The sequence below is a fragment of the Galleria mellonella genome, unplaced genomic scaffold, assembly GCF_026898425.1.
Source record: "Galleria mellonella isolate WM207_F2 unplaced genomic scaffold, CSIRO_AGI_GalMel_v1 utg32, whole genome shotgun sequence".
Lineage (NCBI taxonomy): Eukaryota > Metazoa > Arthropoda > Insecta > Lepidoptera > Pyralidae > Galleria > Galleria mellonella.
The window spans coordinates 453,652-469,355 of NW_026442075.1; the positions used below are offsets into that span (position 1 = coordinate 453,652).

Genomic DNA, 15,704 nt, shown 5'->3' on the forward strand with positions numbered 1-15,704 from the left:
TGACCCAAAAAGGCTACAGCTCAGTGATACTTTTGCTTAAAAGCAAAGCACTGATTTTCAGCTGCAACCTGAAGCAAGGCTACACGGACGCGTGCAACAAACCCAGAGTGTAACCTGTGTAACCAATTTAATAGCAAAAGGTAAAATTATATTATATAGATACATACTTATATAGATAATGCATAAATAATATAATATATTTCATTAATTAATTAAACATAATATTTAACATATATAAATAATTGTAATTCACCACAGTAATTATGTTAAAAATAATATGAAGGCGACTCAATCCAAAGTTTTTTTATTTAATAAATGTTAAAAATTTATCAACTTTTTAAAAATTGATTTGGATGGATTTATTTCTATATAAGTTAGAAATTACAAGCACTATTTCGGATTTTTTTTCTATTACAATTTACATTTGGGTAGTACTATAGTTTTATACCTGGTCACACTGTAGATGTCACGAACAAAGATTAAGGATAGTAGGTATCTGTGGTTACAATGCACAGAGTAGGCAAAATTCAGCCGCCAGATGTTTTCTTTCATATGCCTTAAGTTAAATCGTGGTGTTCCATCACCTACCTACTTTTTTAAACTTTTATTTATTTATTAACCTTTTTTCAAATAAATCCGAATTATTATTCCTTTAGTGAATTACAATCAAAGTGAAATGGGGTTTCAAGATGGTAAAATTGTTTTAGACAGTCCAAATAATGCGTATTACTCGGGCCAAACCATTCATGGGCGGCTAATATTTGAACAGGACAAACAAAAAACTTTTCGAGGTTAGTACTATTTCTGAATTAATAAAATAAATAACAACCTTAATTATATTAGCAATTATCATAACAATAGCGTTGTTAGTCATATATACTATATAAGATTTGTATCTTTAAAATCAACAAACCCTAAATCGTAAATATTTAACAAATAAAAGTTCTCAATTTACTTATATTTTTTTATGTTACCTCAGAACTCCGTCGATTATAAACTGATTGGGATTTCTTTTGTCTTAAAGAATATACCATAGAAATTTTATCAAAATCGGTTTAGTAATTTAGTTTTTAAAACAAAATTATCACAATTGTAATGGTTTTTTTTAATAAATATGTACTATTAAATTGGATTAGTTTGCCACTTGCTGGTGGGTGCTTTTTAGATAGACTATGTAAAGATGATATGACTAGAATGAATGATTTAATATAAAATGATTAATGAGTAAATAACTATAAAATGAAATAAAATTTTATTTATGTAAAAAACACAACTGTAAAGGGTGGGGATGGAAGCAATTATTAGTAATGTGGATCACCAGTCCCATTGCTAACAATATACCCTGTCAGGTCAACCTCCACATGGTTCTACCTGAAAGGCAGGGTTACCATTCTATTATCATCCATTAAAAAAACAACTGTAGTTTAAATAAATTACAATACTAATATTAATATTATAATTTTAAACTATAGTTTTAGAACTGAGCTCCTAAATAGGTTAGTATAATAACCTGAGTTAAGGAGCTACAGCAAAAATGAGTGGAAAAAAAAAATTATATTGACCCCAAAAGTAATAATTGAGATAAGGGTAGGAAGGAAAACAAAAGTTTGGAGATACTCTAGTACTATGGGAGAAGAGATTGTTAGTAATGGTGTACTACTTCCTTTATATGAAGAGTATACCATATATAAGGTATACTAACCTTGCTGGATAGATTTTTCAGCTGGTTGTTTTGGAAACTTAACTTCTGAATTAATTACTTCAGAATACTAGACCTGACTTCATCTCCAAGTATTACCTTACCATTGACCTTTAGATAGTGGGTTCACCATTCTATGTCCATTAAAATAAAAATAGTAATAAATTTTCTGTGTGTTTAATAATTTCACTGACAATATATGTTTCCTTTCTCTTCTGTTCTGCCAATTGCCTAAAAGCCCCTAAAATTGTGAGGTATAAATTATTTCTGATACACTCTGGCGTGAATTTACTGGGTACAGAGGAATAACATCTGAGTCCTCAGGAATGGCAACGCATGGGGTGTATCATGGGCGAAACAGTATACTCTGTTATGTTCATAGTACTGCTCATGTCTATAGGCGACGGTTACCACTTTCCATCAGGTGGACCGCCAGCTTGTTTGCCATTTTAAGTAGTATAAAAAAAAAAAAAACTCTGTTTATTAGCTTTGGTAATGTGCCAATATTATAATTACAATGTATTTCATGTGATATCCCTGAGTATTTTGGGATATGATATGCATTCATGTTAGTATTTTATGTCTTATTACAAATTGTTACATTTGAACAAAGTTAGAAGTGTCTTATTTTTATTACTAAGGAAATTAAATAAGACAATAGAAAGACACAACAAAATATATTTTTTTCAAAGTCAAATGTAATGAGTTAACACTTTATGATTACATTTTATGGCTTAAATGGGTTATATAAATAGTACATTAATAGTACCTTTATCTTAAATTTTTTCATTTTATTTTGATTCTATATATATTGTGCTTAAGATTTAGATATCCTAAGATATCTAGTTTTTGGCAATAGAGTGTTGTAAGTAGAGAAATGATAAAAAAAAATCTAAAATAATAGCATAAGTTTAAATTTAAACATCCAATGTTAGGCCTGATATATTTATGAAAAATTCCAGCTAAAACTTTGGAAATTTGAATTTAATATAATGTTTTGATAATTACACTAACACCATTCATGTTTTTATCGTGAAACAGTTGTGTTTGCATGGCTGTGTTTCGGTTTGAAGGGTGCAATATGGCGTGAATTTACAGGGTACAAAGAAATAACATCTGAGTCCTCAGGAATGGCAACGCATGGGGGATATCATGGGCAAAACAGTATACTCTGTTATATCTACGGTAGTACTCATGTCTATAGGCGACAGTTACCACTTACCATCAGGTGGGCCGTCAGTTGTTTGCCATTCTAAGTTGTATAAAAAAAACCATCTACTGATCTTTACTATTATATAAGAATAAATATTTAGGTAAATGTGATGCTATTTTCCCATGTATGATGTGATGTCACTCCAAAAAGTGTACCCTTCTTCCACACACACCTTATTTCTTTTTCTTTGCCTTATTTGTGTAGGGTTGTCACAAATTTATATTTTTAACAACATCAGAAATTCCTAATTTTTCAAGACAGCGACCACAAAATTTGTGTACACAATTACCTAAATTGAAATATAAGTAAAAGAGACACCTGACATTTTTTTATGTAATCTAAAAATACTTACATTTTAAAACTAGGGTTCATTGAGTTACAAATTTTCCTAGAAATTTGTTCAGCTATTTTCTCGTAAAGTAACAGAGAGATTGGCATCTATTCAAAAATGGTTGATTCACATTCTATTTGTTATCACCAGCTAGGCTTGTTAGTACTGTAATGTTTTTTTTTTTTTTACTATTATTGAAAGATTCTATTGATCGTAATAATAGAAAAGAAACTTTAATGGCATAAAAAGCTAACCTTTTTATTAATAAAATTGTTAAATGTCTCATAAACTTATTTTAGCTATTGAACTGTTTTATCTCTCATTTTTTAGTGCTAAATTCTCACCCCGTGGGAAAGGGAACGTTAGTAATGGAGACTGAGAATCTCATTGCTAGCAATATACCCAACCAGGTTGACCTCCTCGCGGTTCCCCCTGGAAACTATCATGGTTAATTCCTGATGAATTCATCATGATGGGCTAACTGGCCTGTTTTCATTCTCATCTATCACCCTTCACTGGTGCTCCGCCAGCGTATCCCGTTAGCGAAGCAAAGCGTTAGCAAAGTTACCATACTGTATTCACCCATCAAAAAAAAATCCTCCCTCCTCCTTATTCGTAAAAACAAACCTATTTTAACTATTACACTATTGTCACTTTGTTTTAAATTAGGAATTTATCACAAAAGAAAAAGACAAAAGAATTTAATAGCTAAAAGAAAGTTTGACATTTCCATGAATAAGGTGGTCTAATTGAAAGTGGCAAAACAGTGTAATGGTTAAAATGAGTTTATTTTTATGAATAAGAGGATAAGTATAACTGAATGGGGGGAATGGATTCTTAATAATGGGGATGTTAGTCCCCATTGCTATCAATGTACTTTATCACGTCGACCTCCACGCGATTTCCCCTGGAGCTATCGTCACCACGAATTTATCGCTGAATTCGTCGTGATGGATTAACTGATCTGCTAAATGATGATGAAATGATGATGAATGATGAAAAGTCATCCTCACCTATCATCTCTCACTGGTGCACCACCAGTGTATACCGATAGCGCAGGCGGGGTTACCATTTCTTTATCATCCATAAAAAATGCGGAAATAGGTACCTAAGCTGATCAAAATGGCACCGATTATAAAAACACTATGTGTTATAGCGAATAGATCACAGTTCATGGCCAAAGGCGTATCCATGAATAAAGCTGAAATACGTTTGACGCAAAATGTTTTTAGAGCAAACCATGCTCTATGTAAAGAATGTTACAGTTTATTTTACTAAAGCTAATACTGATAGTTATTACTGGTTTTTAGTGCACATGAATCGCAATTGTTAATGTCTCTCATATTATTTGTATTAGATGATACAAAGCTAAAATATATGCGCTAAATACAAGCCACTAGGTAGATGGATATTCTGTGAATGAAATGGGAATAGTGACAAAGTCGATTGCTTGGGTACCTCTGTCCCATTCGTGCTTCAACCGTGAAGCAGTTGTGTTTGAAGGGTGGGATATGGCGTGAATTTACTGGGTACAGAAGAATAACACCTGAGTCCTCAGGAATGGCAACGCATGGGGGTATCATGGGCGAAACGGTATACTTTGTTATGTCCATAGTACTGCTCATGTTTATAGGCGACGGTTACCACTTTCCATCAGGTGGGCCGTCAGCTTGTTTGACATTCTAAGTTGTATAAAAAAAAAACATTCTGTTTGCTTTTTTACAGTTTTTTAATTTTTTATCTCTAGCGAGACACCAGAGAGGGTAAGTTAAGAACTTACCTTAAGATGAAGCATATCATTTAGCCCATTATGATAAATTGAACAATAAAGCAATCACTATGGTTTCCAAGGGGAACCGCGAGGAGGTCGACCTAATAGGGTATATTGTTAATAATAGAGTTGCTAATCTCTATTACTAACAATCAATGGAATTTGGTATGCACGTACTATATGGATTGAAAAACAGGCTATCTTTTATTATAAAACTATTGTGAGGATAATAGAAAAGCGAATAATTTGGCGCATCGTTATGAGTTTAACAAGAATTGATCACGGCGGTTTTCAGTGAATCGCGTGAAGGTCAATCTGACAAATGTTTCTAGCAAAAAATCATATGTTTTATTACATTTTGTACCTGCGTTTATATCGTTTGGGTTACCATTATATTTTTATTAAAAAAAAAATTACTCCTTTAATCATAATAATTCTTTTACTTTTATTTGAATGAATGCCCTTGTTCAAGGTATCTATGCGAGAATGCGAGGATATTGCAACGTCCACTGGACCAGTGATCACACGCGCAAGGTCGACGACCGCTCAGAAAGTTACACTGTTGAGCACAGCTCCCACGAAAAGTATATAGACCATAAGGTGTTTCTTGCTGGTGGTAAAAGTGGTAAGCACACTCTACTTTAACGTTAGCAACATAAGGCCGATCTTCGATCGCCGATAATCAGCGCTGAAACGCCCCAGTTGCATACAATTTTTGTTTACCCGTGAGAGATGGTAAGTGAAGATGAAAAGACGGTCAGTTAGCCCATCGTGATGAATCTAGAATTCAATGCGATGGTTTCCAGGGTCGGATCGGTCATTATATTGACAGAACACCGCAGATTGCTCGCAAACGTGCAGAGGAATAACACCTGAGTCCTCAGGAAGGGCAACGCGTGGGGCTATCATGAGCGAAACAGTATACTCTGTTATGTCCATGGTACTACATGGTGATACATGCTCATGTCTATAGACGACGGTTACCACTTTCCATCAGGTGGACCGTCAGCTTGTTTGCCATTCTAAGTTGTATAAAAAAAGGCATTTAATCGGTCGTTAAGACAAGCGCCATATTAAACCGATCTTCAGAATGTTAGTAGATACAATTTACTTTTTAAAAGTCAGAAATATTGAAATATGTCCCACTGTTTTTGAAAATTGTCACGCTTCAGGAAGCTTCTATATAAACGCTTTTATAGATCATACAGTTCACTTCGAACAGAGGGTCTGTCATGAAATGTTTTCCGAAATGTTGGAGTTTAATGAAACGAAAATTTCATGTTAAAATTACATAATACCTACCGTTTAAAAATATTTAAAATGTAGAAATATTTTAGTAGGATTTATGATGCACGAAATATGAAGCTCTATTTACTGGGCCGTTTTCAGTATGAACTGAAACACGAAATCAAGTCCGAAATTACGGATTTTAATGATAGACCCCCTGTTTAGATAGTGGAGATATTGCAATGAAATTACTAGCTACTCAAGGTCAGGAGGGTAGGCAAATCGCAAAAATTGTCACTAGTACAAGCATTCGGAGGCTGCCTTTACCGTATACACCATCGTACTACCCGCCATAAACTAAAATTTCATCCTAACCATCTGGACAAGTGGCGGTCCTCCACCGTGCGTTTTTCAAGGCACTTTCTCCCACGCACAACCACTCTTTAGAATCAATTTCCAGCAGCAGTATTTCCGAACCGATACGACATCATATCCTTCAAGAAAAGAGCATATTCCTTTTTAAAAGACCGGCAGCACACCTGCAATGCCGTAGATGTTGTGCGTGATCATGGGCGGCGGTAGTCACTTACCATCAGGTGAGCCGCATGCTGGTTTGCCCCCGTGTGTTGTAAAAAAAAACTTCATTATGAGCTTGTTAAAAAAGTATTAGTTTTTTGCACTGCACACTGGTAAGAATGGAAGCAAAATTAGGCATTACGTGGTCGTGATTATGTCATCCTTGTATTATACCATTATATAATCGTTTGAAGGACCATGTACGAGGGGCCGCGTGGTGTTTCCCATATTAATTAAATGTCGAATTATTTAACTGTCTTCTCCTTGTTAAAGAACTTTATTGTACACACTAATTATACACAAAAATATGACAAGAGTACTCTAAAAGAGATCTCTTCCAACAAACCCAAAGTGGAAAGGAGCATCAATGTCAGCGGGTAGAGCGGTGTACAATATTGTGACAATTTTGAAACAAAAAGAATTAGACAAACTTAAGTTTATATATAACTAAATATAATATAATTAGTTATGTAATATATAATAACTAGCTGACTCGGCAAACGTTGTTTTACCATATACATTATTTCGAGAACTGTATATGAAAATTTGTCCTACTGCAATTATTATATTCGATTGCTATCTTGTAACCCTATTGCGGCATATAAAAATCGCAATTAAAAAACAGGGTTTGATCGTAAAAGCGTGAAAATTTTAATTTGTATGTATTTTTCAATGCTAAGTCATAGTAAAATAAAAATAAAAAAATGTGAAAAAAATAAAAAAAAATATTTAGGAGTGGGTCACCCTTCTCATTGAGGGGTATAAAAAATAGATGTTGGCCGATTCTCAGACCTACCCGATATGCACACAAAATTTCATAAAAATCGGTAAAGCCGTTTCGGAGAAGTTTGGTAACAAACACCGTAACACGAGAATTTTATGTATTAGATATAATAAACACACAGATAAATAAATACATGTTCACAAAGATAGAAAATGCTGTTTAAGTCCACTCTTAAAAATATTTAGGATAATGTTACTCATATCAAATGAATGTGTGAATGTGAAACATAGATTTGAATATCTGAATAATTCTAATAGGATATTAATTACATGACTGACGCAATAACTTCTAACACTATTTAATTGTAACATCGATAAATGAAACAAAAAGGAACTTACCACTGACGTCTATCAGTGCTCTATTTACACGACGAAAAAAGGAGTGTAATGTTTTTAGGGTTCATGTATAGGTTTAATAAACACCATAACTTCAAAAATTCCTATGTGGTTCAAGTATAGAATAAGCCACTCTTTCCTTTCCCGTGGGTGTCGTAAGAGGCGACTAAGGGAGGGCAAGGGACGGCTCAACTAATCGTATTGAAATTTTGTATACACGTATTATTTGAGATGGAGAAGTTCATAGGCTATATAGACATTTTTTTATCTTAGTCAAAGAATTTAATTCTAGGTCATGCAGACGTAGTCGCGAGGAGCTGTATGTAAAACAAAAGTATTTAATCTTTTTTAGGTGAGCACCACCTGAATCCCGGCAAGCATGAGTTTCCATTCAGCATTAATGTACCATACACGTGCCCGTCGTCATTCGAGGGCTCCTATGGACATGTCCGATACGAGCTCAAGGTGGTCGTGGACCGGGCGTTCAAGATTGATAAAGAAATCTCTGCACCTATCAAGATAATAGCGCCGCTCGACTTGAACAAAGAGCAGTATGCTAAAGTGAGTTTTTATTTTTTTAATGGATGATAATGGAATGGTAACCCCATTGTGTGCTATGGGTATACACTAGCGGGTATACACCAGTGATGAATGATAGGTGAGGATGAAGCAGGTCAATTGGCCCGTTGTTACTAATTCAACAATAATTATCCACAGTGATTAAACGTATGATAGCAATGGTGCTGGTCCCATTGCTGTTAATCCTCCCCCCCCCCCCCCAAGATCAGAAGGGTTAAAAAGACGACTTTACACGAGTCATACTGATCTTACACTAGACAGATTGGTCTGACATTACTCCACTTAGTTTAATAGGTCTCTCGCACTGAGGGCGTAATTTAAATTGATCAGTAAATTTACTTCAGTGGATTATTTAACGATGGCGCGGAAGCAGAGTATTTAACGACCCAAATCAAAATTATATTATCACTAGCGACCCGCCCCGGCTTCGCACGAGTGCAATGCTGATACTAAATATAAATAGGTAGGTACCTACTACAAAATGTCCTTATAAAAAACGTTTACAACTTTTTTGTCATTAGACAATACAAACATGATAAAGTGCTATAGGGCGAAGCGCGGTTCGACGCGTTATTTATAGGCACGCGGCTGGACCTGTACTGCCGCACCGCTATGTCCCTGCAGTTTAAATCTGTAATATCTTCGAAAATATTCATTTAAATTACATGCTGTAAAAAGCCATATTGATTTATATTAAATGGACAATGTATTTAAGGTACTTAATTGAATAAAAATTAATGCTGTATTGCTTAAAATCACTTCGTAAATAAGCAATTTTTTCCCGTAAAATGTAAAGGATAAAAAATGGTTATTATGAGTTATCCTTAAGAGATAGACATATATCATCGCGGACTTTTTTATTGACCTTTTTAAGGTGTATAATACTGTAGTACATTATTTTTATTTATCTCGTGGGGTTCAGCCCGCATTTGCAATGTAAGCGCAAATAAAAGTGTTTATTTACGACATCACATTAGAAACCTCTAAATTTTTCAGTATTTCTCTATAATATTATGCATGTATAAACCTTCCTCTCGAATCACTTCCAAAAAATCGTTTCAAAATCCGTTGCATAGTTTTAAAGATTTAAGCATACATAGAGACGGACAGACAGCGACAGCGACTTTGTTTTATACTATGTAGTGATGATGATGATGACTCCCCTACCTTGCTATTACATCACCGTTTGCAGGATCCCATAGCGTTGGAACTCAACGACGTGTATTGCTGCTGGTGCGTGATGTCGGGCACCTCGGAGACGCTGGTGAAGCTGCCCGTCACCGGCTACTGCCCAGGACAGGTGATGCCGGTCGAAGTGAACTGCGTCAATAAGAGCAATGTGGACATTGAGAAAATCAAGATAACCGTCAAAAAGGTTAGTGCTCATTGTTTTTTAGTGGATTAAAATAGATAACCCTGCCACACCAGTGAGGGATGACAGGTGACAATGAAAACAGGTTGGCCCATCGTGATGAATTTAATAATAATTAACCAAGATGGTTTCCATGGGTACCGAGTGGACGTCGACTTGACAGGGTATATTGCTAGCAATGGAACCGATAGTTTGCATTATTAACAATGGATGCATTATAATCATGGGCGAAACAGTATACTCTGTTATGTCCATGGTACTGCTCATGTCTATAGGCGACGGTTACCACTTTCCATCAGGTGGGCCGTCAGCTTGTTTGCCATTCTAAGTTCCATATAAAAAAAAATCTGATTTCAACCTCAACTACCATCACCAGTACCTCGTAATCGTATACCAGTTAAATGGCAGGTATCTATTATATTACCTTAAAAAAAACTATGTCACAAGAAATTGACTGATGAACGGTTAATTCGAACCCAGGAAATAACGTTCAGAGCAGTGTGTAATCCCGGCACCAATATGGAGCGCGACACAGTGCTGGAGGTGAAGAAGGGGCCCGTGCCCGCCAACAGCACGCGCAGCTGGGCGCTGCAGCTGGACGTGCCCGCCATGGACATCTACAACCTCGATAGCTGCTCGCACATCGACGTCAACTATGAACTCAAGGTATATATCAATTTTTTTTTTATAATACTCAGAATACCTATTATAAGTACTTAGTTGTATCTTTTTTTTATGGGTGATAATGGTATGGTAACCCCGCCTGCACTAACGGTATACGCTGGCGGAGCATCAGTGATGGGTGATAGATGAGAATGAAAACAGATAAGTTAGTCCATCATGATGAATTCATCAGGAATTAACAATGATAGTTTCCAGGGAGAACCGCGAGGAGGTCGACCTGGTTGGGTATATTGCTAGCAATGGGATTCTCAGTCTCCATTACTAACAATCCCTTTCCCCCCACTTAGTTGTGTCATATCAGCCTTTAACTGTCCACTGCTGAACATAAGCCTCCCTCTATTGGGGGGTTTTGCCAGTGGTTAGTTTGGCAGACGGATTGGCAACCGCAGTTAGGTTTTTGAGATGTTTTAAGAGAGACGCTGCTGTCCTCGTCCTCTCTTGGTCGCCTCTTACGACACCGACAGGAAAGGAAAGGGATGGCCTATTCTATGCCGGGACTACATACTTTTTTTTATACAACTTAGAATGGCAAACAAGCTGATGGCCCACCTGATGGAAAGTGGTAACCGTCGCCTTTAGACATGAGCAGTACCATGGATATAACAGAGTATACTGTTTCGCCCATGATACCCCCATGCATTGCCATTCCTGTGAGGACTCCGGTGTTATTCCTCTGTACCCTGTAAATTCACGCCATACGCCACCCTTCAAACCGAAACACAGCCATGCAAACACAACTGCTTCACGGTAGAAACACGAATGGGACAAAGGTACCCAAGCAATCGACTTATACAAAGTCTCCCTCCCTCCCTCCTACTTTTACCATAATACACAATAAATAATATAAAAGATGATGACTAGCTAATATTATTGTAATGAGTTCGTAAGGTGAGCATGGACTTTTTTTAACATGAATATTATATCATACCATATCACTTTCTTCCATTGCTTAAGGGATTTATGGCCATTTAAGTACTTCTGAACGATTATTATTTCACAGGTGACGGTATGTCCAGAAGGGTGTCATGAGGATAACAGCGAATCCTGCTTACTCATTTTCGGCACGATTCCTCTGGTGGACTTCCAAAACAACGTGCAAAATCCACTGTACGATCAAATGCCACAACCCATGGTCACAGAACAAGTCCAAAACTACCCCAGTCCCAATACCGCATACCCGACTCCAGTTATAAACCAACCTTTACCAACTATCTCCCCGTACCCAGGCGCAACACCTTATCCCGGTGCAAACTCTCCTTACCATAGTCCGAACGCGCCCTACCTTGGCTCTAGTTCACCTTATTCTGGACCCAATTCACCTTACCCCGGCCCAACCCCGCCGTACCCTGGCGCAAACCTACCTTACCCTGGTGCCAGTACTCCTAACACCTCTCCTTACCCTGCAGGAAATCAATCGTACCCTTCTAACTCACCATATCCAAGCCAAAACCAACCATACCCCAGTACCAACCCTTATCCAGGCTCCACTCCCCCTTATCCTGGAAGCCAATATCCCAATTCTAATCCTTATCCTAACAATACTCCATACCAAGGGACACCAAGTCAACAATCATCAGCTCCGTATCCAACGCCTGGGGTGTCGCCTGTGTCGAATACATTAGCACAATCGGGCAAATATGGTTTCAAGACTGAAACTGAAGATGGCGCTACGATTCCTTTGCTACCGCAAGGAACTAGTATTCCTTTGCCTCGGGTGAGTTGAGTTTTAATATAGTATGTTCACACATATTTTGATTATTTATCCATTAATTAGTTCTTTTGAATCTAATCAATTATTTAGCGTGATTTAATCAGATTTGCTAAATCAGTCATTTTATATCACTTTGACTCGCTACAAAATCTAAACTATATTAGTTTTAAGAGGGTACATTTGATTTTTGTTTGTAATTGATTAACTCAAAAAAATTCCTAATTAATTTTAAAAATTCTTTAATATTCCTATATATTATATAATACATTGTTAGCGAATGACATGAGTTGTATTTTATTTAAAAAAAGACGCGCGAAGCCGAAGCATTCGCTTATGATTATATAATAACATTTCTTTTTTCAAGGATAAAGCTATGTTACTTGGTCCATCGTGATGAATTCGTCAGGAATTTAATCTCGATTATTACCATAGAGTAGTATGTTTTTTTTTTTTTATTAATAAGATTTTTTAAACTTTGAATTTGGTTAACCAAATTCAAAATTAAAAAAAACTGTCCTGTATTTAAATGTAACCGTTCTTTCCCGATGACCAGTCCATCAGCCCTGTGCCGCCCGCCAGCGCACCGCCCGTTGCCGCTGAAGATGCCCACGGTGAGTCCACGCGTGGAACCTCCCTACTAAATATATTTTTCTATGCAATTCATCATCATTTCCGTCATTTATTATCTATTTCTAAGTATATTTACAAGAATGTACAAAAGTCGTAAGTTTGGTTACCTCTGTCCCATTCGTGTTTCTATGGTGTTTGCATGGCCGTGTTTCGTTTGAAGGCTGACATATGGCAATGAAACTACAATTGCCCCGCCTGGGGTTGGCCAATTGCCAATAGTTAGGTTTTGGTAATGTTTAAAGAGGGACGCTGCTGCGTATCTCTCAACTATTGAGTTCCCGTAGTCGCCTTTTTAGACACTCATGAGAAAGGAAGGGGTAGCCTATTGTATGCCAAACTACACGGCGATCATACTAATATACTAAACCTATATATTAATATACTAAATGACATATTATGTCAGCCGTTAACTATCCACTGCTGGACGGGTGGGTTGGCAACTACAGTTAGGCTTTTAGAAATGTTTTACCAGATGAACGCTACTGTCCGTCCCTCGCCCTACCTTAATCGCCTCTTACAACGCCCACAGGAAAGGAAGGGGTGGCCCATTCTATGTCAAGCCACACGACAAAGTAATTAATATACTAAATACTAATTTATATACTCATCAATGTACCAAAAACTTTAATTTCAGGCCAACCCACAGCCGACGCTGATACAGAATCGAACCCTCCATACAACCCTGAATTCATGAAAGCTAAAGAAGAAACGAAAAAAGAAGACGAAAAGAAAATATAGTTTGTATGTACTTATTAAGAGCGTTCACATTAGCTTACTAAAACGTGGCAACACCGCAACTATACATCAATTGTCAAAAAAAATTATAAATTTTCAATGTTTCTGATTGACTTTTTAAAAGAGTTCTGCTAAAAAAAAGAAGAAAAAAGAAAGGGAATTAAAATAATAATTATTTAATAATATACTTATTCAGCTGGCGCTGAAAATTTAAATTTGGATAGCATAAAAGTATTATAAAAATTTCGAAACAATAAATGAAGTAAGTACGAAATTTTTAGTGGTGAATTTAGATGTAACGTATTCTGAAAATAACTTTTTCTATATTGCATATAAAAAAACTACACTTCCTATTTTGCATCGGAATTTTTCAACAAATAATTGCGACCTAGCAACACTTTGGTTAGCTAAAGTTATGAACGTTTATAAATGAAATGTTGCCATGTAATGAACATTCACTACCACAATGGAAACACGGAATAATTATAAATAATAATAAGAAGAATAAGAAAAAAAATAAGTCTAGGTTTTATCCGAGTTACCGACCCTTTTTCGCGCCACTCCAATCTGCAATTTGATTGATTGACATATACGTCAATCAGTCAGTATTTACTAGCTCTTCCATGCGCGCGTAATTGGTTACGACTTTTATAACGATACGGAACGTTACAACCGCCCACCACCTGCAAATGATTATAGACCTTATTTAAAATGGAATCGGTGCTTTTAAAAGGTTATTTTAGAATTGACGACATATTGATTTTTATTACGACCCATATATTTCTCATCATAAGAGCTTACTACGAATTTACTACTCTAATATCCTCAATTAATATTAAGTAGGTTACATATTAATTAAGTCATATTATGCGCTTCGTACTTTAATAAAAAAAAAAAGATATTAGTACTATTTCTATGCTCGTGTTTAAGAAAGTTAAAACTTAGTTATATAAGGCATTTATTCATTTGGCGCATATCTATAGAGAGATCCTGAAGGCAGAGGTTAGATATGAATAATTATATATATATATATATATATATATATATATATATATATATATATATATATATATATATTATAATCTCTGACAAAAGTATAGTTGACATTAAATTTAAAAAGTTATAATAATCATTTCTTTTTTTACTGTTCGTTATTTGAAATGTGGCATGATAGTAATTAGTTAAGTATTTGTTTATGTAGATCATATACATCTACAATCTTGTGTTGAAATATGTTACAAAAAAAAAACTCCATTTGTCAATGTTGCCAGTAATAAATTATTAAATAGAAACATTCTTTTATTCTTGTGTGAGTGAATCACACAAGAATAAAAGAGTTGTTTTAGCAAAACGCATATAAAGACACTCCATTTAAATGTTATTTTTGTGTTTTCAATTTTATAGAATATTTTTTAATTTCTTTTTTTTATTTGGCCTAGTAATACTAGTGAGTTGGAGATAAGTATATCAACGCGGGAGATTGTTGACACTTGATGGAATTTGAATTTGGAATTCCTTTTTATATGTAAGGGCACTTGTGCAGTCAGCATCAAATGTAGGTAAATACAATCAAATTTTTAAAATCCGAACACGCCGTTCCATACTCAACAAATTTTGACTTTTTCCTATGTTCAGCCTATTTTAACGCAAATTTTGTTAAGCATCCTAATAACGAAATTATATTTATTCTATTTGAAATTTTGTACGTGTTCTTAATCGACTTTTGATACAAACTGTACTAATTGTACACATTATTTCGTGTGGATGCCATATAATTTACACATTAAAAAAATTTAAAAATAGTGCAAGTGATTTACATATAAAGATATTAGAGATATGTAAGGACAAAGACGAGGAATATAGCCCTCGGGGTAAAAAAATCCCCCTTAAAGACTTACCCCCTTATTTATAAAAACGTCAAATCACTTATTTTAGCTATTGAACTGTTTTGTCCCTTTCTTTGTGTTGAATTTTCCAATTTGACAGTGACAAAACTATAATAGTTATTTTAACTTTTTGTTTATAGGTTTCAGTTCTTATTAATAAGAGGGTTGGTT

The 15,704-nt window shown here is 35.4% G+C and overlaps 1 protein-coding gene across 1 annotated transcript; it reads left to right on the forward strand.

Annotated features, from left to right (window-relative positions):
* The first annotated feature begins 527 nt into the window (after positions 1–527).
* On the forward strand, positions 528–14,614 carry LOC113510855 (arrestin domain-containing protein 17-like). The gene is made up of 8 exons (XM_052896346.1): positions 528–791; positions 5,487–5,639; positions 8,289–8,497; positions 9,708–9,890; positions 10,368–10,553; positions 11,572–12,285; positions 12,836–12,893; positions 13,547–14,614. Exons 1-8 carry the CDS (start codon positions 677–679, stop codon positions 13,648–13,650), a joined length of 1,722 nt encoding a protein of 573 aa, XP_052752306.1. The 5' UTR covers positions 528–676; the 3' UTR covers positions 13,651–14,614.
* The last annotated feature ends 1,090 nt before the right edge of the window (positions 14,615–15,704 follow it).

Excerpts from the sequence above, each read along its gene's own strand:
- LOC113510855 (XM_052896346.1), top strand. The coding sequence starts at position 677 with ATGGGGTTTCAAGATGGTAAAATTGTTTTAGACAGTCCAAATAATGCG. Across the intron at positions 792-5,486 it reads CAAACAAAAAACTTTTCGAG|GTATCTATGCGAGAATGCGA; the intron begins GTTAGTACTATT and ends CCCTTGTTCAAG. Across the intron at positions 8,498-9,707 it reads ACAAAGAGCAGTATGCTAAA|GATCCCATAGCGTTGGAACT; the intron begins GTGAGTTTTTAT and ends CACCGTTTGCAG.